The following is a 26,565-nucleotide window of genomic DNA, read 5'->3' on the forward strand; positions in this document are numbered from 1 at the left end:
AAAGTACATTTTTAATATATCAAAAGGACATTTTACAAATATTGAATATACATTATATAAAATAATGTACTTTTAGTACTCAAATAATATATTTTTCATAAATATAAGATACATTTTTAATATACTAAAAATATATTATTTGTGTACTAAATATATATTATTTAATAGTATACAAAATAATGTATTTTCAGTATTTAAATAAGATAGTTTCAAATAATGTACTTTATGTACACAAATAATGTATTTTCTCAGTTGTCCATGGAATAATGATTGGATCAAATAGTGTCCGTATCTGGATAAATAATGTATTTTCTTTTTATTTGTGGTCCACACAGTTGTTCATAGAATAATGATTGGATCAAATAAAATAGACAAATTATTGTGTGGACCATGGTTCACATAGCTGTGTGGACCATGAATGCAATATATTTTTTTAATATATTAAAAATACATTATTTGTACTGAATGTACATTATTTGATAATATATAAAAAAATCATGTACTTTCAAATAATGTAGTTTATGTATACAAATAATGTACTTTTAGTATATTAAAAATGTGCTTTTTATTTATGGTTCACACAAATGTGTGAACCATGGTCCATGGAATAATGATTGAATAAAATGTTGCCCATATCTGGACTTTGTTGGTCCCGCTGTCCCGGTGAGATTTAGGGTACAAGTCTAGAAGGGGAGGGGAGGGGAGGGGGAGTAGACTTGTTGAGTTTTGAAATCATTTCAAAAGGTTAAAGCAATTGAGAGATGACTTTAACTTCTCGTTCAGGCACAACAGAAATTTGTTAACCCTTTTGAGATTCTTTGCACGTCGTTTTAACTTTTAATCTTGTCAAATTTTATGTTTGGTGAAAGTTAGTTGATAATGCAATAAATAATTTAAAGAGTGAGAGAGATTTTTATCGTGGTTTGGCTATAACCATCCTACTCCACTCTTCTCCTTAAACCCTACGGAGGTTTGCATTGTCTCCGATACAAAATCCCCAGACGTTCACGCTTTGAACACCAAGCTAGCCGTGAACTCCACAACCAAGTTTTTCAACTCTTGACCGAGTTTACTCGGCCTGTTTCTACTACTACCGAGTAGAGATTACAAAGTTGAAGAAAATGTTTTTCTTCTTCTCCTAGTAGAGACTTGGCTCTTGAATCTTGATCTTGATGTTTTGAGCAGCACAAGTCTCTGTAATTAATCCGGATATAAATCTTTTTCGCTTTTGTCTCTCTTTCACTTGAACACTGGTTGCTAAATGAACACTTGAAAGCTTTTAGCACTTAAGAATTTTGAAATGACCATTAGCTTCTTCAGACTTGGAAGATGGTATTTATAGGCATGTTGAAATGATTATGTTGGAGGAAAGAACAAATTTCAAACACCTATGGATCAACGCGTAGAGACCAACGAGCAATTCGAAGGGTAGGAGAGCGTGTCAGGGCATCTTCTTTAGACTTAATTTGCGCTGAACATTGGTTTTTGTTCTGCACAAAATGTCGGGCATTTAAAGGAAAATATCTACCTTGGGATGTGTTCCTAGGATTCACTTTACCTTGTACACATTTGCTCATCTTTGTAAGGTGTCAGACTGTACAGCTCAAAGAATGTCTTGAGCAGACTTTTCGAGTGGTTAACTAGGTTAACGCCTCGAACCTTAGATCATCTCGAATATGAATGGTTGACCTTACCACTCGTTTCTTTTACATACCGCTCGAAAGGTAGGTTCTTCCTACTCTTTGACCCTTGTGACTTTTCGGTTACGAATGGTTGACTTTACTATTCGTTCTTGCAACACTTCGAAGGGTAGACCCTTACACCTTGTTAGAACTTTAGTATTATTGGTTCTTATATAATTTTTAAGTTTTCAATACAATAAAATGGTGAATCATACCAAGATTATGTGGTCTAATGGTATTCGGGTTGGACTTTCATTTGGAAGGTTGTGAGTTCAAGCCTTAGTGGAGGCGTTATTGTAAAATATACATATATACCCTATACTTCAAAAAGGGCTAATACATTTAATTTAATTTGATTTCTCCCTCCACTACTATATATAATATGCACAAAACTGGGCGGGAAGTTAATCTATTCCCTCTGATCTCCATCTTTTAATTAATTTCATTTCATGCCGAAACAAACACATCTCTCCGTTTCTTAGGATTGCCGGCAACATCCGGATCGCTTTTCCTCATCATCGCTGCAAACTCATCGTAGTTTATATGCCCATCCTGCACAAACCAATCAACCCCCATTTCATTATATTCAATATACTATATATACCTTACCTTCATTATAAATTAACTATTACAATTAATTACTTACATTATCTGCATCAACATCGGAAATGATTTCTTTTATATCATTATCGTCACTCATACCAAAATCTCGTAACGCCTGCTCCAGTTCGTCTCTTGTAATGAATCTGATTATATATATATATATATATAATGGACAATTATTATTATTAAATTAAAAGAGTTAATATCACATGAAATCCTCCGAATATAGTGATTTTTGTCAGGTTTAATCCTAAACTTTCAAATTGATCATATGTGATCCTTCGAATTTAAATTTGACGATCCAAGTTAACTAGCCATGGTCCTAAGTTGCGGAAGGAGGTGGGTACGAGGTGCCTATGTTGCGGCAGGAGGTGCCCAGCATGTGCCTAGGTTGCGGACGGAGGTGGGTACGAGGTGCATGCCTATGTTGCGGAAGGAGGTGCCTTAAGTTGCGGAGGGAGGTGCCTATGTTGCAGAAGGAGGTGGGTACGAGGTGCCTAATTAGTTGCGGATGGAGGTGGGTACGAGGTGCCTAAGTTGCGGACGGAGGTGGGTACGATGTGCCTATGTTGCGGACGGAGGTGGGTACGAGGTGCCTAAGTTGTGGACGGAGGTGGGTACGATGTGCCTATGTTGCGGAAGGAGGTGCCTAGCAGGTGTCTAAGTTGAGGACGGATGCGGCACGATAGTGCCTAACTTGCGGACGAATGCGGCACAATGGTGCCTAAGTTGCGGACGGACCACAAATGATTAAATTTGAAAGTCGAAGGATCACAAATTATCAATTTAAATTTTAGTACTAAATTAAACGTGACAAAATCACTATACTCAGAGAAACTCAGATGGAGAAGTTTAAATTAAAAAGAAGGAATAAGTAATAAGCAAGAGTATAGTGAGTTTGGATGACTTACCCACTATGGTCTTTGTCAAAGTATTGGAATGCCTTGTAGAGATGCTCTTCTCTGTCCAGTTTGTTCAAGTGCATTGTTGCTGTAATAAACTCTTCATAGTCTATCAGTCCATTTCCATCAGCATCAGCCTGCACCCCATATATATGTGTCAGTAGTTCAACTCTATCGATCTACTCTTAGCAATATATATGTATATATTGGATCATGAATAATTAATTAACTTACAGCTTCCATTAACTGTTTAACTTCATATTCTGAGAGCTTTGTCCCTTGCTTAGCTAATCCTCGCTTTAGCTCCTCAAGGGTAATAGTGCCATTCCCATCTGAATCCATGGATTTGAACATTTCCTTCAATCCCATTATTTCTTCTTCTGACAGGCACCCTGCTATCACCTGTATATATGTATATCATCCAACAAACCCAACATCATATCATATCATATCATATCCTGTTGGAAAATATATATGCTTGTATTCTATAACAATTGAGAGATCCAAATTAAAAGAATAAGGTAGCTAGGGAAGGCATGCATGATGAGTATGTATGTGCCATGTGCGTGTTAATTAAATAAAATTAATATTATTACCCGAAGAGCAACTTGCTTGAACTTGTTCATGGCTCTGAACTGTTTGATTCTATCGAAGACAACATTGTCTAGTGGTGTATCTGGTGCTTCTCCATCCTCCTTGATCCACGGATGATCTGTACACGCACCATATATATTTTTTTTAAGAAAAATAATATATATATATATATATATATATATATATATATATATTAGTGCTCATTTGCGGCGGGGCTTGCGGTGCGGGGTTCCAAAAATATACCAACAGTGTAAGAAAACACACCACAATGAAATGCAAAAAAAAAAAAAAAAACACCAAAAAATACAGGATACACCCAAAACAATACACCATATAACTCACATCTCTAATGGTGTATTTCCAAACACTGTATGGTGCATTTACTTACATCTAATGGTGTATTTTTTGGTAATACATACTTAATTTGTGTGTGCTTTTGTGGTGCATTTCATAACGTTGATGATAATCGCTCAACTGTTGGTGACCTCGTATGGGAGGACCCGCCGCACCTGAACCTAACTCTCTCTCTCTATATATATATATATATATATATATAATATTCTTGTGTATATATATATATATATATATATAAAGCTAGCTAAGAAAACTTACTCAAGACTTCAAAAGCTGTCAACCTTTGCTTTGGGTCTGACTTCAACATCTTCCTAACAATGTCCTTTGCACCAGGTGAAATTGAAGGCCATGGATCACTTGTAAAATCAATATGACCACGCAATATTGCATTGAAGATTCCATTCTCTGATTCTGAAACACATCAATCATTCCATTCCATTCCATGTCTTTAGCTTCATATATATATATTTAGTGTGGTTTATATAATGCATGGGAAACAATATATATACGTACCTGCCCAAAAAGGGGGAACTCCACAAAGAAGAATATATAACATTATTCCAATACTCCATATATCAACCTCAGGTCCATAACCTCTTTTCAACACTTCTGGTGCTATGTAATATGCACTGCCTACTATGTCTTTAAATACTTCTCCTGAAATAAATAAATACAAAGACATATTAATATAAGAAGATTGGATGAGTGCACACTACTGGAAATTATTGAATTTTCGACCACCTCAAAATGATCTTCAATCAAGTTGAAAGTCTTGTTCCGACCACTTTTGGTATCCGGAAAAACTTTTGTTGCAATTTCCGACCACTTTTGGTATCCGGAAAAACTTTTGTTGCAATTTCCGACCACTTTTTACTTTCGACTTGATATAAGATCACCTCCAGGTGGTCGGAAATTCTATAATTTCTCAAATTAAATTAAATTAAATGTAGAACGAATTGAAATTGTTGGGAATGAATGAACATGCCTTCCTTGTAGAAGACAGAGAGGCCGAAATCCGTAACCTTAAGAGGAGAATTTTCATCCTTATTCAAGAGGAGGAAGTTCTCGGGCTTGAGATCTCTATGGATGACGCCCATGGAATGGCAGCTATGAACAGTCTGCACAATGGTTCTCAGCAGCGACGCGGCGGCGCGTTCCGTGTAATGCCCCTTGGAGATAATCCGGTCAAAGAGCTCCCCGCCGGCGCAGAGCTCCAGAACCAAATGCACCGAGTGCTTATCCTCATACGCCCCCTTCAGCTCCACAATGTTCTGCTGCCCGGACAAATGGTGCATAATCTGAACCTCCCGCCGCACGTCCTCGATATCCTCCTTGTTCACCAGCTTCCGCTTCGCGATCGTCTTGCACGCGAACTGCTCGCCCGTTTTCTTGTGAATGCACAGGTGCGTCACCCCGAACTGCCCCCTCCCCAGCTCCTTCCCAATACTATACGTCGCGCGGACGTCCTCCATCGCCCGCCCCAGCACCTTCCCCACCTTCCCGGCGGACGGGGCCGCGGCGGCCGTCGGGGGTGTCGTGGCATTATCGCACCCGTTATTATTCTTGTTATGCGATGACGATGACGATGACGATGATAATGATAGTGAGTCCCCGTTTGTTGCGCTCTGAGGATCGCCGGAGGAATCACCCTGAGCGCAACAGTTCCCCATTGGAATAGGGGAGATGGGCGGGGAACGAAGGAAGAAGAAGAAGAATGCAATGGGTACGTGATCGAGGACGGTGATGATGAACAAGAGAGAAATAATCGAGGATGGGATGAGAGAGAGAAATTATTGGAGGCTGCTGGGACTCACAACCAAATGGTTTCATAGCGAGAGAAATGGTGCAGTTACGTTGAGGTAGATCAATGAGATGGAACTAACGACGCATGCGAATTAGGTCGGAGGAGACGATCGATCGATGGCGAGAGATTTTAGCTACCACTATTATCACTATATATATTATATGCATCTTACGTGTTCTTGCCATGCCCGTGCAATTTTATTCTTATTTTCCATCTCTCCATAATATTATGTATTTCTTCTACTGTTCCGGCCAATGCTTCTCAAACAATCCATCGACTTCTATGTGTCTCGACTGTATTGGAACAAGGTATCCACATGCTTCTACATAACAAAGCTAAAATCATCTCATATCTCACTTTTTTTTTACCATTCAATTTCTATACCATCCTTTCTTGGTTTTTGGTAATAACGACCGAACCCTACACTCTACGGTAGCTAATTAAAAAGGTACAATTTTGAAAAAATTTGGTAAAAATCAAACTTTGGAACCTCTCATTATATTGCGACAAAACAAAACTATCAACTTATTTTGAGCTGCTAGTAAAGCAAAGTTCTAATGCTTCTCAAAGACTAATGTAGGCAGGGTCGGTTTTTAGATTTTTGTGGCCCTATTCGAGTAAATAAATAAGACCCTACTAAAATTAAATCTTTAAAACTAATACCGTAATTTTATTATCTAAATATATATAATAAAAAATATATATGTGCATCGCACGCACATTGCACGCGCACTGCACGAATAATTGGACAATTATTTGCTCGAATTCAAGCAAGGATAACATAAAAAAAACATAATCGATACAACCCTACATGTTCCTACCATTTCTTTATAAAGCCTTTTAAGTTTAATTAAAAACTTTTAATTTTTATTTCTAAATTAACTAGGTAAAAATAAAATATTGAGCTTTTAAAATTTGGGGCCTTGTGCGGTAGCCCAGCTTGCACAGCCCAAAATCCGGGCCTGCTAGACACACTATTGAGCCGTACTGACCTTTCATGGTGTTGATGCACTCACATCAGTCTGTCTTCCTACATAGGATTGGTTCCTCTATGTTTCCCTAGTTTCTAGGGTTAGGGCCACTAGTCTTGGTCCCTTTTTCCTTTGAATCTATAGGGGCAGGCTCCCTGCCATTCTCCTTGTCATTTCTTTCTTTTCTAGTAGGGGGCATAGTTGTACTTGTTACTACTATTATTTGTACTTTTTATCTCATCCCACGTTTTGGGAGAAGGATGATGGTCGCTCTATCTTGCCTGACTTTGTCAATTTGTCAGGTATTTTATTATTTTAAATATTATTCTATATTACTTATTATATTTAATTAATTTCAGAACGTGTAAAACTATAATTAATTAATTAATTAATATATATATATATATATATATATATATATATATATATATATATATATATATATATAATTTCTTGTATTGCAGCTGGAGTTGACTATAGTTTTGAGACTTGCCGGTAATGCTGAGACCGACATATGAAAGCATACATACAAAATAATAGTTTTTGTTCTTATAATACTCAGCTATGTCTCTCTTGCTATAGTAGGAGGTCCTCATGGTTGGAGTGCTCGCGCATATCATATCCTTTGGAGGTGGCGAGAGTAGGACGTAGTATGGAGTACATTTGTAGTCAATTTGTTCTTATGATGTTGATTCCCATAATTCCTAGCCTAGTATGTAAATTGAATGAATGGATATTTTTATGTTTTAGTATTCTGGCATTAGTATATGCCGTATTCTCTTGGCTTGTTGTAAGATAGATTAGGATAAACGAATTTGTAAGAATATTTTTATTATGAATGAATGAATATTAATTGAAAAGTTGTGATTTCTGAGCTGAGGTGTATGAATGACAATGTTATGTTTTGGCAGGGTCGGTTTTTTGATTTTTGTGGCCATGTTCAGGTAAATAAATAAGGTCCTACCAAAATTAAAATCTTTAAAACTAATACTGAAATTTTATTATCTAAATATATAACAAAAAAAATTATCCGTGCATCGCACGTACATTGCACGCGCACTGCACAGATAATTGGGCAATTATTTGCTCGAATTCAAACAAGGATAACATAAAAAATAATAATAATAATAATAATCGATACAACTCATTTCATCAATTGCACTATATAATATTCGTTGTTATAATTTAAAGATTATAACAAATATTTTCCGTGCAACGCACAGGTAAAAATAGACATATTATGGAATAATAATAATAGTGTGCACAAGTTTTGAGCCTTAGACCTCAAAGTTAAAATACAATAAAAGCATATTCCTACCATTTCTTTATAAAGCCTTTTAAGTTTAATTAAAAACTTTTAATTTTTATTTCTAAACTGACTAGGTAAAAATAAAATATTGAGCTTCTAAAATTTGGGGCCCTGTGCGGTAGCCCAGCTTGCACAGCCCAAAATCCGGGCCTGAATGTAGGTTATAAGCACATAATGTTGGAATTTTTAGCATAAACTGATATTTTGGGTGACTATTTTGTGGTACAAATATATGTGTGTACGTCTACTCCCAATTTGGATCAAGTCAAAGTGGATTCGGGTTCTTCGTAGTAAGACGAAAAATTTGATATAATGTACGCTCAAAATGGGTAATAGGTGAATGAAAAATTGATTTTCAAAGTGAACCTATTTGAGAAGAGTCAAAAACTTAAGTTTAGATGCTAATTAAAATTAGCATATTAATAACTTTCGTTGCACTGCACGATAGTTGTTTTAAAAGCTTAACTGTAATTAAGCTTTGGAAGCTTAATTAGTGAATTGAGATTTGAGCTCCTTTCAGTGCTATACGAAAGTTGTTGTGTAATTAAGCTTTGGAAGCTTAATTTGAGCATTGGAACTAATGCACAATTCGGTGCATGTGGATTGAGTGAAAGAAGTACAAATCGTGCTTATGAACACGAATCGGTGGGCATGAATCAATGTTGTATGTATTGATTCGTGCTGCACTTTTGCACCACTCGGGTGTGGTTTTTGGTCCCAATTCGTTAACCTTTTGTAAGTACGGACTTCTCGGTCACTCAGATATTTTGAAACGGGTCGTTATGGTCGGTACGAATTAATCGAATATTAAGTTCGTGACCGTTGATATTATTACAATAATAAGTACGATCGTTTCAAACGTTATTATCCAATTATTAAATTGGATTAAGGTTGGTTAATGTGCCATGAATAGGCTATTTATTCCTATTTCTCCTACAAAAAGCTTGTGTGTTGGCAGATTGTTTCAACTCCGTTTTTGAAACTCTCAAACTCTCATCCTTTGATTTCAAAGAGAAAATTGTCAGCCAACATAATTCCGTAAAATATAAGAGTGCTCAACTTGTGTTCTAGTTCGCTGGGCTTTGGGTTTGAGTGCTCGAACGCCAAAGTCGTAGTTCGTTTTATCCTGGGAGATTGACGCCACAACGCTCCTAGCACCCTCGGGAGGTGGCGACTCGGTTTTAAGGAGAGTGTGTGTACACACGACTCGGATTTCTGTTTATTCTATTTCTTCTCGTTGGGTTAAAACCTCAGGTTAGAAACCCTTTCTTGTTTTTTTTTTCTTGGTTTCGTACAAAGAGGTGGGATTAATCTCGTAAAGATTAAATCCCTTGTACTAGTTTCGTATTAGTTGTGGTGAGATTATTTTTGTTAAAATAAATACCTATTTTGTTAATATATATACTTCATATATATATATGTAATTTTGGTTTTGTACCAAAATTGGTTGTGGAATTAATTTTCTACAAATTAATTTCCATTTTTCGGTATAAATATATATTATATATATTTTTTGTGTATCGATTTATTCACCAATATCTAACAATCTTAAACCGATTATTTTGGTGAATTAAGGTCGATGGCTCCCACTATTGTTGAAAGTGGTAGCATGAATGTTGCTCGTGGTGCACATTTGTATGGTCGGAACGGCAACGTCGTTGCACATTCTGAAACTCCAGTGGACTTTGGTTCGGAGACCGGTGGTGGCATCAAAGGGTATGTCCCTACGATGAAGGTACGTGGGACAGTACTTTGTGGATTGGTCGAAAGACCATGGAAATTCAAAGTATTGAATTTTGAAGGGTTGCAACTTAAAATGTTGTACAACCTAATGATTCTCGGCATGTCATGGTTCTTGACCGAGATGGTTCCTAGTGGAAAGGAACATGAGTCTAACGCTCAAACCGTTAGCATAGTAAGGATTTGGGAATATTTGGTTTTCCTATGCCTAAACTATGTCTTGAATGGTTTGTGTGACTAGTTGTGGGAATCATTGGACCTGAAGTATTAAAGTACAATGATGACGCTAAGGCAAAAATGATTGTCGTTAGCTAATTACTTGAATACAAGATGGTGGATTCCAGGATCGTCTTGAGTCAAGTAGACGAAGGAATGATCGAAAGTGAAGTCTTTCAAGTGGAACCTGGTATCCATTTGTTGTCTTTGGGCTAAAAGGACTTCAAGAATTATGAGAAGCAATTCTACAGAAAGTGGACTGATTGTAAAGCACTTATGGGGAAGAATAACAATTCTAAATCTAATTAACGTGGTGCAGGTCAATTAGAAAGAGTCTGAAATCATCCTCTCGGCAATGGTGACCGAGGTAAACCTGGTTGGTTCGAACCAAACGAAATGGTTCATTGATACGGATGCGACCCGACATATGTGTTCCAATCGTGAGTTGTTTACTACCTTTGAGACGACTAATATTGGGAATGTATGGCTGGAAAACTCTGCTCAGTCTAATGTGGAAGACATGGGCAAAGTGGTTCTCAGAATGACCTCTGGGAAAGAGCTGACTCTGAACAACGTTTTGTACGTATCGGAGCTACGGAAGAACTTAGTTTCTGGTTCATTGTTGAACAAGAATGGCTTCCGGTTAGTGTTTGAGTCAGATAGAGTTGTTTTATCAAAATCAGGAATGTACGTAGGCAAGGGTTATCTGCTATATGGGATTTTTAAGCTAGATGCAATAACCGTGATTAATAAAAGCGTTATTAATTCAACCTACTTACTTGAGTCTTCGTGTTTGTGGCACGGTAGACTGGATAATGTTAATTTCAATTCTATATGTAGATAAATTAACTTGGACCATATTCCTGCATTTCAAGTTAATAAGCACAAATGTGAGATTTGTGTTGAGGCAAAACAAACGAAAATTCTTTTTAAATCAATTGAAAGGAAAATGGAACCACTTGAGTTGGTTCATAGCGATGTATGTGATTTTAGATCAATACAATCGCGCGGTGGTAATAAATACTTTATCACGTTTATCGACGATAACACACGATATTGCTATGTGTATTTGCTTAAGCCGTCGATAAATTCATTCTTTATAAGAATGAAGTGGAAAATAAACTTAATCGGAGGATTAAGAAGGTTAGAAGCGACCGAGGTGGTGAGTACGAAGCACCTAGTGGTAACTTCTGTACAAGTGTAGGTATTATACACGAGCGTACGACACCTTACGCTCCTCAATCGAACGGTGTTGCCGAACGGAAAAATCGCACATTGAAAGAGGTGATGAATGCGATGTTGATAAGTTCGGGAATACCCGCAAGAAGCTCCATAAGAATCTTTATGAGTTATGGAAGGTAGGAAACCTTCCTACCAGTACTTGAAAGTGTGGGGGTGTCTTGCCAAAGTATTGGTGTCAACACCTAAGAAAATAAAGATAGGTCCTAAAACGGTGAACTGTATCTTTATTGGCTATGCACATAACAGTAGTGCGTATCGGTTCTTAGTACAAGAGTCTCATAATCCGAACGTACATAAGAACATGATAATTGAATCAAGGAATGTATCGTTCTTTGACGATGTATTTCCGTGTAGGTCCAGTGAGGGACCTAGTACGTCGAAACAAACATTCGATGAGGCTGTGGATAACGGCAGTGGAGGGTCTAAAATAGAACCCGAGCTCGAAGCTAGACGTAGCAAGCGAGCGAGGATGAAAAAATTCTTTGGTCCAGATTTTCTTATGTACATGTTAGAATGTGATACGCATATTCTAACTTGTCTACTAGAAAAGAAACCGGAGTTTCTGACATGTTTGTTAGAAAATGAGTCTCGAACGTATGTAGAAGTTGTGACCTCTACGGAAGGACCAATGTGGAAAGAGGCTATAAAGAGTGAAGTGGGTTCTATCCTACAGAATCACACTTGGGAACTGGTTGATCTTCCTCCGGGTAGTAAGCCCTTGCCCCTTGGGATCCAAATGGGTCTCTAGACAGAAGTTGAAACCTTATGGTTCCATTGAGAAGTATAAGGCTAGGTTTGTAATTAAGGGTTACAGGCAACGCGAGGGCCTTGATTACTTCGACACGTATTCTCCCGTAACGAGAATAAATTCCATAAGGATGATACTTGCCATAGCCGCACTGCGGAATTTGGAAGTTAATCAAATGGATGTGAAAATAGCTTTCTTGAATGGTGAGTTAGATGAAAAAATCTATATGGAACAACCTGAGGGTTTTGTGGTTCCTGGCCAAAAGAAGAAAGTCTGTAAATTGGTTAAATCGTTATATGGTTTAAAACAAGCGCCTAAGCAATGGCACAAGAAGTTTGACCATGTGATGTTAACCAATGGGTTTAATATAAACGAAAGTGACAAGTGTGTCTACGTTAAGGAAACTATAGATGGTTATGTCATTCTTTATTTATATGTGGATGATATACTTATCGTGGGTAGTAACAATCGAATGATCAAATATACCAAGCACAGAGGTTGATCTACAATAACTCTTAGTCTGCTCCGAACATGCATGACAAAAGAATTAACGAGCAAATCAACCACTCTATTCTAATCCTTGTAAATACACCACAAACACACTTCCCACTATTGTCTTATAACATCACAATTCAGCAAAAAACCTTTCTCGTAATCCAATTGCAAATTCACATGGATTCCCAAAGCTCTACTTCTTCCACCATGCAGCAACCAGTATTATATGCAAATCTCAACAACCAATCGAAGGAAAAAAAAAATCTCACAAATACGAAAACAATGTTTTCTATATAGTATGATGGAGGCAAACAACAATTTATAATATAATTTGCATGTTGAATTAAGAAGACATGGGATCGCGCTATTGTCATTATTGTTTTCAAAACATGTTAGTATAAATAGAAATAATTATTGGTCCTCGAGACGTTGCCATGCATTGCGGGCTGTTGTGGCCGAGGAGATGACCGGCTGGATTGTGTCAGTACAGCTGCCCAGAAGTGCACTGACAATAGTTTGGTCTTGGCGATACCAAACAGAATGGCTCGGGTTAGCGACGGTGTTCGCAGAATCGGTGAACTTGGCTGGTTCCATGATGGAACCGTCAACATATCCCAGGAGATCAAGTCCAACAAGAGTAGCGTGGACTTGCCGGCGCCATACTGGGAAATTCGTAAGTGTGAGTTTGATAGGGAAGTGTGTAGTAGCGTGAAGCTGAATGACTTCAGTGGTGGCCGGAGCAGTAGTTTGGGTGGTGGACGCCATTGAGTAGGAAGGAAGCAAGGGAGAGAGAAAAAAAAAAAAACAAAACAAAAAAACAAAAGTTTCTTTCGTAGGAGATTTTAGGCTCTGGATACCATGTAAAAATTATGAACAAGTGATTTATTGATGAAACTATAGGCAGCTATAAATAGCTTTACAAAAGAGAGAAGATAGCTATTAGTTACAACAACTAGCCTAATAACTAGAGCTAGAATAGGACTAAATATAATAAGAGAAGATATCAACCACATATATCTTTAACATGTAGTATCTCATTAAAAACATATATGGAAAAAAGACCAAAGATGCTGAAATGTCTGAATTCAATCCTTTGTGTGCACATAAAAACTAAGATATGACTGGTGGGCTAATTGCGCGACTCGCGATTTACTTCCCTAATGATTCTAAAGTTAGGGTCATGTGGGTTAAGATTAGTCCGACAAAGTTGGGATTATATAAGTTAAAAATAATAATTATTATATTATAAATAATAATAATAATAATAATAATAATAATAATTAAAATATAATTTATCAATAAGTTTTAATTAGTTTAAGGAAAAATATCATTCGCTATCACATAAAAAGTCTTTATAAGTCATTCCAATTGTATACAAGAATTTTCTATCAATAATATATTATATTATAAATATTACAGCATATTTTTTTAATATATAAATATTAAATAGTAAGCGTAATTTTAAAACATGTTGTGTTTGTCTCATATTCCTAATCCTTATATGAGACAAACACAACAAATCTCCACCTTGGCGAATATGCTCTCTAGGAGAAAAGATAACTGAACAAATCTCCACCTTGGCGAATAAGCCCTTTAGGAGAAAATACTTATCTAACCATCTCCACCTTCGCAAATAAGCCCTTTAGGAGAAAAAACTCATCTCATAGTCTCCCTGGCTTAGGACCACCATGTTCATTTAACATCTGAAAACACCCAACAAGTCCAAACAATATTTGAACTTGTTACTAGTAACTGCCTTTGTCAACATGTCTGCTGCATTCTCACTTGTATGAATTTTCTGCAACAAAATCTCACCAGAAACAACCAACTCTCTGACCTTATGAAACCTTACATCAATATGTTTGGTTCTGGCATGGTATACTTGATTTTTAGCTAAGAAAATGGCACTTTGATTGTCACAGTGTAATTGAACTCCATCTTTCTCAATACCCAACTCCTTAATCAAACCTGAAAGCCACAAAGCCTCTTTAGCTGCCTCAGTCACAACCATGTATTCTGCTTCAGTTGTAGACAAAGCTACAATAGACTGAACTGATGATCACCAGCAAATAGGACCACCCCCAAGAGTAAAAACATACCCTGTTGTAGAACGTCTATTATCTATGTCACCAGCATAATCAGAATCCACATATCCCATGAGTACATGCTCATTCTGTTGACTCCCAAATACAATACCATGTTCCATAGTGCCCCTTAAGTACCGGAGAATCCATTTAACTGCTTCCCAATGTTGCTTCCCAGGTTTAGACATGTACTTACTAACTTGGCTAACAGCATGAGCCAAATCAGGTCGAGTACAAACCATTGCATACATTAAACAGCCAACTACACTAGCATAAGGAACCTTTGTCATATTTTCAATCTCACTAACTGTTTGAGGACACTGACTGGATGAGAGTTTAAAATGATTAGCCAAAGGGGTACTAACCGGTTTAGACTTACTCATCCCAAACCTGTCAAGAATTTTCTCTATATAACTTTGTTGAGTTAGCCACAACTTTCTTGCACCTCTATCCCTGTGAATTTCCATGCCAAGAATTTTCTGTGCAACTCCTAAGTCTTTCATATCAAATTCCTGGCCCAACAAAACTTTCAATGCAGTAATATCATTCATACTCTTAGCAGCGATCAACATATCATCCACATACAGTAACAGAAAAATAAAAGAACCATCACCGAGGCTTTTAACATAGACACAACAATCATACTCACAACGTGTATAGCCAATTTGAATCATGTAAGCATCGAACCGCTTGTACCACTGTTGTGGAGCCTGGTTCAGCCCATACAAAGACCTCTTGAGTCGACAAACCAGATGCTCACCTCCGGGTTTAACAAACCCTTCAGGTTGCTTCATGCATGTAAATTTGCTCATCTAGATCACCATGTAAAAAAGCAGTTTTCACATCCATTTGTTCCAAATGCAAATCCCAAATGGCTACCAAAGCAAGTACTAATCTGATAGAAGTATGTCTAACAACAGGAGAAAAAACATCATCATAATCTATCCCCTTCTGTTGAGAAAACCCTTTCGCAACTAACCTAGCCTTAAACCTTTCCCCTTCTTTTTCTGATACTGGTGGCTTCTTTCTATAGACCCACTTGCACCCTATAGCCTTCTTTCCTTGAGGAAGTTGAGCTAACTCCCAAGTATGATTGTGATGTAAAGACTCCATCTCCTCAATCATACCTGCCATCCATTTATCTTTCTCCTGGCTAGAAATAGCCTCTTGAAAGGTAACTGGATCATTATTAGAAACAAGAAGTGCAAAAGAAACCATATCCTCAAACCCATACCTACTAGGTGGTTTGACATTGGTGCGTCTCGGTCTATCTCTAGCCAAACTGTAATCTTGTAAATTTTCTGAACTCGAACCTGCTGCAGATGTAGGATCTGCAACTTCTTGAGTCTCAATCGTAGGTGGATTAACTACTTTCTCACTCAAAGGTATACGATCCATATCCACTTCTACTGTGCTAGAACCATCAACTAGTGTATCTTCTTTCTTTGGCTGGAACATGAAATTCTCATCAAACACTGCATCTCTGCTAATCACCACCTTTTTGGTTGCAGGATCCCAAAACTTATATCCTTTTAGACCTTTCTTGTAACCCAAAAAGATGCACTTTTTCGACTTGGGATCTAACTTTGATCTCTCATCACCTGGAATAAAAACATAGCTAGGACAACCAAAAACTCGTAAGTGATCAAAACTTACAGGATTACCTAACCAAACCTCCTCAGGAACCTTGCCACCAAGTGATGTCCGTGGTGATCTATTGATCAAGTAACATGCCATGTTCACTGCTTCTGCCCAAAAACACTTAGAGAGCCCAGCATTCAATCTGAGACACCTTGCTCTCTCAGCAATGGTTCTATTCAGCCGCTCAGCAACACCATTCTGTTGTGGTGTCTTACGCACTGTATAGTGCCTTTGAATTCCATGTTCTGCACAGAATTTCTGAAATTCTTTCTCAGTATATTCTGTCCCGTTGTCAGACCTCAGGTACTTGATTTTTCTTCCAGTCTGATTCTCAACCTCAGCTTTCCACAACTTAAATTTCTCAAACACTTCAGATTTATGTTTCAAGAAATACACCCAGACTTTCCTAGAAAAATCGTCAGTAAATGTAACATAATATCGAGAGCCACCCATTGAAGGTTCCCTGGTAGGTCCCCAAACATCAGAATGCACATAATCCAGAATCCCTTTAGTTTTATGTTGCCCAGTAGAAAAACTGACTCTAGTCTGTTTCCCAAGGACACAGAACTCACAGAAATCTAGCTTACAACATTTAACTCCTTTTAACAAATTCCTTTTGTGCAAATCAGACAGACCACGTTCACCAAGGTGACCCAAACGTAAATGCCACAATCTAGTAGTATCATCACTAGACTCAACAGAATGTGCTCCACCTACAACAGTACTACCCAACAACCTATAAATGTTCCATGTGGTCCTTTTCCCTTTCATCACAGTTAAAGCACCCTTACTAATTTTAATGGTTTCCTTATCACTCTCAGACTTATGAATAAAACCATTAGCATGCAAACTGCCAAGAGAAATCAGGTTCTTAGTTAATCCCGGTATATGTCTGACATCATGCAAAGTTCTGACAATACCATCATACATCTGGATGTTAACATCACCAATACCTATGATATTATGACATCTATCATCACCCAGAAAAACAGAACCGAAAGTACCTGACTTATAGGTTGTGAATCACTCGCTGTTAGGTGTAATATGATAAGAGCATCCTGAGTCTAGAATCCAAGCATCTGACAACTTACTCGATGAAACTGCTAGAACATCACCTTCACTATAATCTGAGTCATCAGCATGCACCACGTTCGCCGCCTCTTGTTGTTTTTTCAACTTTGGACAATCTCTCTTTATGTGCCCAATCTCATAACACTTGTAGCACTGGATTTTCCTGCTATTTCTGGACTTAGACCTAGAGTTTCTCCTCCCAGAATTACCCTTCTCTTGTTTCCTTCCACGATCCTGACCCTCTTTAGCATACAAACTTTCACCAACAGACGATCCATCTCGTACACTCTGCAAGCGCTTATTATGAGCCTACAGGGCCGCAGAGATCTCGCTGTATTTAATCGTGTTTTTCCCGTATGTTAGAGTAGTCACCAGATGTTCAAAGGAAAAAGGTAATGAACATAGCAAGATCATCGCCTTGTCTTCATCTTCAATCTTGACATCAAGCCTGGCCAGATCTGAGATTATCTGGTTGAAGACATTAATATGATGCACCAAGTCTGAACCCTCCTGCATCTTAAGCACATAAAGCCTTTGCTTTAGATACAGTTTGTTCGTTAGAGATTTTTCAATGAACTGAGTTTCCAATTTATCCCAAATTTCTTTTGGGGCTTCCAGGGCCATAACGTGATACACAATTCCATCGTCTAGGCATAACCGAATGGTTCCTACCGCACGCTCCTTCAAATCTTCCCAATCATCCTCTTCCAGATTAGCTGGCTTATCCGCCTTCAAAGTTTTCAGAAGACCCTGTTGTGCCAACAAATCCTTTACCCTAGATTGCCATAACCCAAAATTCCCTGTACCATCAAATTTTGATACCTCAAATTTTGTGCTTGAACTGGTCATCTCAACGGTGCTCTGATACCAATTTGTTGAGATTAACAAGGACAAGAAAAATAATAATGGCAGTAAAGGATAAAGAAGACAAGATTTACGTGGTTTGGCAATGTGCCTACATCCACGGGAGTGAAAGTATTCTCTTATTATTTGTGATGGTGATACAGGTAATGAGATACATTGATTATATTTATAGGCATATAATCTCCCTTTCACTCATATTCCTTATATGAGACAAACTCATATTCCTAATCCTTATATGAGACAAACACAACAAAACACGAATCCAACACACTATAGTAATGATAAGTGAAAATTTTCAAACATTGACACAATCCACACAAACCTAATGAAAATGAGTACCTATGAGAGTGATCCAAATTGCAATAAATAGCCACATAGGTCTAAACCAACTCTGATCTAATAGTGTTATTTCCGATCTCTCTCAACCTGAAATGCTCAAATTGAGGCACTATTATTACGTATCGACCCATATAAGAGGTTCCGAAATCAGCTTAATACTAGAGGCATATCAAGCCTTAATTAAAAAGGAGTGACCACATGATTGGGAAGAACAGCTTGAAAAGATTAATCTACTATGCAAGTTTGATGATTATTCAACCAAAGATTTGTAACAAGAGAATATATATATATATATATATATATATATATATATATATATATATATATATATATCTCCCGACGGATAAATTAAGATTTTTTTTAAAGAGTTTTTTAAAAATTATAACTCTATAAAGAAAAGCCAACAGTCAGGTGTTTAGCAAATAGATGTTAGATTGTTAGTTGTTAGCAATTCCGTTAGCAGATTTATGATAACATTAACTGGTTGTAAAAAGATGTTTAGTAAATTAGATGTTAGCTGATAACTGATTACATGTATAATGACCTTTAAGGGTATAATTTACTTTATCAAAAAGTTGATTGAAAAAAAAAACTGTTTTGAGTAGCTTTTTAAATTTTAACGTTTTAAAATAATAAGTTGTTATTAAAAGTTAATTAACCAATCAAATACTCATATTAATTGTTTAACAAAGTTAAACAGTTAATAGTAGTTATAGAAATAAGAAATGACTAATAAGCTACGTTACCAAATGGCCAATTGTCATAATTCTTTCAAATTTGCTAAAGAAATCGTGATTTAGTGACAGATTTTAGGCCTCCTGCAAGAGGTCTTAATCTAATCATACTCCTGTTGTACTGAAATTTTTTTAAAAATATATTATTTTTTTTCTATAATTGAAGATATTAGCATTTAGCCGTTAACAGATATCATATAGATAGCGAATTTAATCAACGAATTGTCTCAGCGGTTTATAAAAAAAAAAAAATGTTTAGTAAAATTAGTTGTTTAGATTAGCGGTTAATAGATAAAATGACCTAAAGGACATTCATATTATTATTATTATTATTATTATTATTATTATTATTATTATTATTATTATTATTATTATTATTATTATTATTATTATTATGTAACAATAAAATAAAATTTAGAAATGTTGGTTTTATGACTTTGGACAGTCTACGGCAAGCCAACACTACCGTTAGAATAACGAGAATATAGAAAAAATATATGGAGAAATTATAGGAGCTTTGTATTAATAATGAATATTGTTCGTGGATAGAGAAAGTTGTCCCATTTATCGTCTATGTAAGGGGTCTATTTATACATATTTTGGGCCTAGAGGCTTACAAGGAATAAGAATTCTAGACTGCCTCATATTGGGCAATCATTATTGTGTGGACCATGGTCCATACAAGTTATGTGGACCATATTTTGTCTACTATAAAATAATGTATATTCAGTACAAAAATAATGTACATTCAGTACAAAGATAATGTATATTGTATACAGGGGATATACATTATTCTTGTTCTGAGTGTACATTATATTGTATAATATACATTCTGTACAAAAATAATGTACATTTAGTATATTAAAAATGTACTTTTTGTTATGGTCCACATAACATTGTGTGGACCATGGTCCATACAATAATTTGCCCATATTGGGAATCTTAGTTACATCATAAGACATAATTCTATTATACTATAAATAATGAGTTCAATTCTAATTATATATATTGGGAAGAACGGGCCCAATCCTTGACAAACGGCAAATTATGTTGTGCATCCCTGGTGCATACGAATGCAAAAACGACGTCGTTTTGCATCAAAACGCGCGTCCTTCTTAAAAAAAAAACAGTTTCGCTTCCCAGCAACAACATTATGTTGTTCATTTTTAAGTTCATTCATTCTGAATTTTTAGTTATGAAATTATGGATGTGTAGGTATGCAATTCTGGATTTATAGTTATGAAATTATAGATGTGTAATTATGCATGGTGTAGTTATGCAATTCTGGATTTTATAGTTATGAAGTTATGGATGTATAGTTATGCAATTCTGGATGTATAGTTATGCAATTCTGGATGTATAGTTATGAAGTTATGGATGTGTAGTTATGGAATTCTGGATTTATAGTTATGAAATTATGAATGTGTAATTATGTAATTTTAGATGTATAGTTATGAAATTATAGATGTGTAGTTATGCAATTCTGAATTATTATTTTTTAAGTTAGACGTCAAAACGACGTCGTTTTTGCATCCGTATGCACCATGCACGGTGCATACGAATGCACAGCATAACAATTGTTGACAAACTCTTGGATTGCTCTGTATCATATATCTTTTTTGGGCTTCCTTGATCTAGTCATTTTTATGGGTCGGTCCATGTGGCCCAAGCCTAGTATATTATCCATCAAGAATAACAATTACAAAAACAACAATAACATAACAATAATAATAATAATAATTGATACTGCTAATTCTACGTAAGCAATATAAATAACACAAGACCAAGTAAAGCAAGTAAGTCTTTATTGATCAAGGTAGAGTTCCTAAGTACAATCTACTTGGTTGCACTGAGTACCGACTGACTGCGGTCGGGAGTCTCTAGTTACAACCTATCGATCGTCCAAAAGTCCTCTACACTGTAGCTACTGTGGGCACTTATAGCCGCTGTGCCGGAGACAAGATCCCAGCCGCTCGGCATGTCTTCCACGTAGCCACCACGTGCCATCCTCCTGGGTGCCCTGCCTGTCGATGTAAAGAGCCGCCACGTGTCTTTAGTCAGCTCTCTCGCCGAAGGACTACCGCTCGGGGTTGACACCATCGCTCGGGCAACTCCCGGTCGGTTCCCGACCTGTTACCTGCAAAGACAAGGAGAAAGAGACAAAGACTCCTCGGTCGTGGTGGAGCTATGTCGGTCGGGATATTCCCTACCAAGAGCCCCCCAGCCCGGGCCTTTTTGATCAGTCGGGAAAAAACGGGACGGGATGAAGAAGCCCAACCGTCAGCCACCAAGCCGACCTGCCAGCTGTCATTCCCTTCTATACCACGTGTCGGCCCATGCCGGCCTCGGCGATCCCATCCGTCGCCTCGGATTCAGCGCGGGTCGTGTCAGGCAAGTTGGCCCATTTCCCGCCTAAATGCCCTCCTATAAATAGGCCATTGAGGCCCTCATTTGAACTTTCCTCACTCTTTCGCATCAGTCGGTACCCTCAGAGAGTCCCGAGCAGAGCAGCTTAGCAAGGCAGCCGAACAAGCAAACTTCATCTTTCAAGCTTCAAACTTCAATCTTCCTCCAATCGGTAAGCTCTTAACCCTCCTCTTTACTTTAGGCTCTCATTTATAGGTAGAACTGTTAGGTCAACTAACTGTCCCGGACGTCTCAAGTCCCTACTAACTCCGACCGACCTTTAGGTAGATCGATATGACGGACTCAGACAGTCAAAACGCCTCGATTGCTGATTACGACGAGGGGGTCGAGCACATCAGCGACGAGGAGGTGGACATTATGTCCTACACCCCGGACGCCAGTCCCCGAGCGACGCCAGCCCCCGAGCAAGCCGCCGAGCGAGACAATGCATCAAGCTCCTCTGGATCGTCAAGCTCGAGTTCGAGCGGATCGGGGAGCTCCAGCGAAGAAGAGGAAGAGAGGACCACGTCAAGCGGGCGGGGTTCTCCAACCGAGGGCGTTAGGGAAACGCCTACCCGGGTGGTTGGGGACCACCCGGAGGCTGCTCCTCGAGGGGGTGATCGAGAAAATACCCCCGAGCAGACCGAAGGAGACCCGGCCGGGCCAGCCACACCAGCCGTCGAGCTCGAGTTCTTGAACAGCGAGAGCGTCGAGCAAGAAATGAGCCTGCTGTCCAAAGGCGAGGCGGCTCGGATTGCTGAAATACTCCGGGGTCGGGCAGAATTCGACACGAGCCGGCAACTGGGAAACGTGATTGAGAGGCATCGGGGCAAGTGGATCGGGATGCACTACGACTCCCTGATGGCCCCGATCGCCATTCCCTTCACCCCCCTCCTGAACGCCTTCTTGGCCTATTACCGGGTCGTCCCGGCCCAGATCTGCCCGAACGCACATCGGATCCTGGCCTGCTTCCCACAGATATGCGCTCGGCACGAGGCTGAGTGCACGATGGAGTTGTTTAACTTCATCTACCAGATCAAGGTTCTCCCGGGCCGCTACGGGGGTGGGTTCCTGATGCTGCAATCCCGGGCCGACATGTGTGCAATCAAGGGGCTGCCCGGGAACAACAAGGGGTGGAAAAACAGGATTTTCTCCCTTAAGTACGAGCCCTGGATCTTCCCGGTCGATCGCGTCTGGAGCACACATTTTCGGAAACAAGTGGTGCCGGACGAGACTCAGGCGCTCAAGGAAACGGTTGCTCGGATCTCGAGCGAGATTCATGAGTACACCATCTTCCGGACGGCTGACAGTCTGGCAGCTGCCATGCTCCCGCCCCCCACGTACGAGCTGCCGGAGAAGTACCTGCCCGTTCCGATGGGCGTGACGGTCGCCAAGCCGTCAAAACGAAAGAAGAAAGGTTTGGCACGAGCTACTTCTCTCGACCTGGCTTATTACCTCGATCTAACTAATTTTTTTGCTTTGCAGCTATGGCCGAGTTCGGCGATGAAGACACCGCCCTCCCCCCGCCGGTCAAGATCTCCCTCGGCGGGAAGAAGAAGGCCAAGACCAAAGTGGCCGGGGAGAAGGAGATTCCATCTGCCCGACCGCTGAGCGCCTCGACCGTGACGTCGGGCGAGGGCTTCATCGTGGAGCAGCCGGACGTCCTGGTCACTCGGGTGGAGGTCGCCCGGGGAAAGGAGAAGGTCGCCGACCAGGGAGCGACCGAGGTGGGCAGCCTGAAGCGCCGCCGCGAACAGCACAGCCCGACCCCTTCGGTCGGGCGGGAGAGGGAGCCTACATCCGTGCTGGCACGGATCGGCAATGCCGCGCCAGCCCGAGCGGACCTGGGGAAGATGACCCCGACCCAGGTTGCTGAGCGGATCGGCTACGATCTTGCTGAGGTAAGTCCCAACTTTTAATTTTTTATTGCCCTAGTATCTTTGATCGGGCTAATTTTGAATACCCTTCTTTGTATTGCAGATCTCCCGGGCGACCCAACTTCTTCAGGGTCAAGCTATGCTGGCCGAGGAGGCTGATCACCACAAGAAGACGGCTGCTCGTCGTCTAAAGGAGATCAAGGAACTCCAGGCCGAGCTGGAGAAAACGCAGAAGGCCCTGAAGAAGGGTGACGAGGAGCGGGTGCTGGCCGAGAAGGTCGCCAGCCGGGCGATTGGGGAGGCCAGGGAGCTGAAGGCTCAGCTCGAGAACCCGAGCGAGCTGGTGCGGGCAGCCTTCAAGGACAAGGAGCTGGGCACGGCCTTCCTAACAGCAGCCCGAGGAGACGAGGTCGGGAACGAGTTGATCGTCTCGTTCGGGAAGTGGGCCTTTACGGCCGGGAAGCAGAAAATGCTTGAACGCACCCGCAAGCGGTTGGAGGAGGCCCTCGACGCCGATGATCTCCAACTGGTCTTGTCGGCCTTACCCCCGGACGTGGCAGATCCCGGTCCCTCACCCTTTACCCCGAAAGCCAAGGCAACCGAGCCTGGGGCTTCGTCAGCGGCTGCCTCGAGCGGGAAAGAGGCGACCGCCAGTGCTCAGGAGGCGAAGAAGTAGATTTAGGCTTCTTTTCTTCTTTTTGTAAGAGACCTTAGTCGGGAGCCCGGTCCCGAGTTGTACCGGGCATCTTTTTTATGAATGCAAAGTTACTTTGCTTAAGCTACGCCGCTCGCCTTCCCTTTCGTACTTTTCCTTTTAAACAACGTAGAAATGTCGATCCTTAATGCTCGACCTTGCGGCCTTATGGCCCGGTCTTGCATAGCTCGACTTGTTCGAGACCCGATCCTATGGCCCAACGGCCCGATCGGAGCTTTGAGATTTCGACGTCAACTTGGCCACACGACCGGGTTTACCCGATCTCGAGGCCTTTGCCGAGGATGGTGAAGATGCATAAGCCCCTACGGTCGGACTATAACCGAGCGACGGGCCCGTAAGTACTCGCCGTCAAATTGGCCAACCTGAGCGGGATTACCCGGTTCTTAGGCCTTGACGAAATTTTGAAAAATACGCAAGCCTCTTCGGTCGGGATGTAACCGAGCGACGGGCCTGCAAACACTTCCTTCATCCCAGCCCCCACACGATTGTGCGCTCGAGGCACGAGTGGGTGCAGTCGTGGAAAGAAGTTGGACGGATCGGGGATTTATGCTGAGAGCTCCTAGCTTCCCCGATCGGTGGCGTGACTCTAATGTCCGCCGATGTGGACCGCATCTGACCGGTCGATAGACTCGCCCGGTCGGTGTAGCTTGAAGATGAATTGATCTGCATGCACTTAAAGATAGGAGATTCAACCGATCGGGCCGACGCATACAAGCGGTCGAGCAATCACCGATCGTATATACATTGACTTTCCCGCTCGCAGGCGGTTGAATTAATTTTACAACCATAAAATTTACATAGAAATAACGACCGGGACTAACTCGCAGGTCTAGCCCCCACTTCGTCTAAAAATACAAAAAATAGGCTAATGCCTAAAAAGAACGAGGTGCTCGGAATTCCAAGTCCCCCCTACTAGCCGACCCGTCGTTGTCTCTAGTCGGTACGTTCCCGGCCGGATGACAGCGTTGATGATGTACGGCCCTTCCCAGTTCTGAGCTAGCTTTCCCCCTTCTAAAGGTTGACTGGCCTCCCTTCGTCGTAAGACATAATCTCCGACTTGAAAATAATGAGGGTTGACCCGAACGTCCTTCGAACTCTTGACGCGCTTCTGGTACTCGGCCATACGCCGAGCGGCTAGCTCTCTTTTTTCTTCGACCGCATCGAGATCCACAGCCATGGCGTGTTCATTGTCCTCCGCGTTGTAGGTTCTCTCTCGATCGGTCGGGATCCAAGCCTCGATCGGGAGTCGGGCTTCAGCTCCATAAACCAGGGCGAAAGGGGTCTCCAAAGTAGCCTCCCTCGGGGTCGTCCGATAAGTCCATAAGACATATGGCAACTCATCGGCCCAACTACGACCGACCGAGTGTAACTTCTTTTTCAGACCTTCCAATATCGTCCGGTTAGCATTCTCCACTTGTCCATTTCCCTGCGGGTAAGCGACCGACGACCGGACGTGAGTCGTCCCGATCGTGGCCAAGAAATTCTGAAAGTACTGGCTTACGAATTGGCGACCGTTATCGCTGATGAGATGTACGGGCACGCCAAAACGGGAAACGACATTGCGCCAAAGGAACCGAGCACACTGCTGAGATGTGATCGTGGCTAAGGGCTCGGCTTCTATCCACTTAGAGAAGTAATCAACGGCGACGATCACGAACCTTCTCCGACCGGACAGCTGAGGAAAGGGGCCCAAGATATCTACCCCCCACCTAGCGAAAGGAATTGCGGTCGTGACTGGCTGGTAGAAGGTTGCCGGTCGCCCAGGCATCCGGGCGTACAGTTGGCACGTCTCACATTCCCGAGCTAACTTTTCACAGTCTAGCTGGAGGGACGGCCAATAGTACCCGATCAGCATGATACGACGGGCCAGGGATCGACCTCCCTGGTGTGAGGAGCAGATTCCCGAGTGCAGCTCCTTCATGACTAACTCGGCTTCGAATGCGGTCAAGCAACGCATAAGGGGGCCTCCATACGATCGCCGATAGAGACGACCGTTCACGACTTGGAACCTCGGGGCTCTTAGCTTGGCTTTTCGAGCACGTTGCGGGTCGTCTGGGAGTCGACCGTGCTCGAGGTATTCCTTCAGATCGGTGATCCAGCTATCTTCCACCGGTTGGATTGGATTGACCGGCAGGCGATGGATACTGTGTTTGGGGATCACCAAGATCCGAGCT

The 26,565-nt window shown here is 40.5% G+C and overlaps 1 protein-coding gene across 1 annotated transcript; it reads right to left on the minus strand.

The window, feature by feature from the left end:
- Positions 1-2,022: 2,022 nt before the first annotated feature.
- LOC109160097 (calcium-dependent protein kinase 17-like) lies at positions 2,023-5,970 on the minus strand. Its single transcript, XM_019308250.1, has 8 exons — positions 5,121-5,970; positions 4,649-4,792; positions 4,394-4,546; positions 3,784-3,899; positions 3,422-3,589; positions 3,197-3,324; positions 2,329-2,428; positions 2,023-2,234 (listed from the first exon to the last, which is right to left on the minus strand). The coding sequence occupies exons 1-8, from the start codon at positions 5,803-5,805 to the stop codon at positions 2,130-2,132; spliced, it is 1,599 nt and encodes a 532-aa protein (XP_019163795.1). The 5' UTR covers positions 5,806-5,970; the 3' UTR covers positions 2,023-2,129.
- Between the last annotated feature and the right edge of the window lie 20,595 nt (positions 5,971-26,565).

Source organism: Ipomoea nil, unplaced genomic scaffold, assembly GCF_001879475.1.
Source record: "Ipomoea nil cultivar Tokyo-kokei standard unplaced genomic scaffold, Asagao_1.1 scaffold2845, whole genome shotgun sequence".
Taxonomy (NCBI): domain Eukaryota; kingdom Viridiplantae; phylum Streptophyta; class Magnoliopsida; order Solanales; family Convolvulaceae; genus Ipomoea; species Ipomoea nil.

Bases quoted from the DNA above. Each gene is read 5' to 3' on its own strand.
- LOC109160097 (XM_019308250.1), bottom strand. From the start codon at position 5,805: ATGGGGAACTGTTGCGCTCAGGGTGATTCCTCCGGCGATCCTCAGAGC. The intron at 4,793-5,120 runs GCATGTTCATTC...TATTTATTTCAG, and splicing joins CTCTGTCTTCTACAAGGAAG to GAGAAGTATTTAAAGACATA. The intron at 3,900-4,393 runs GTAAGTTTTCTT...GTGCGTGTACAG, and splicing joins GACAGCTTTTGAAGTCTTGA to ATCATCCGTGGATCAAGGAG.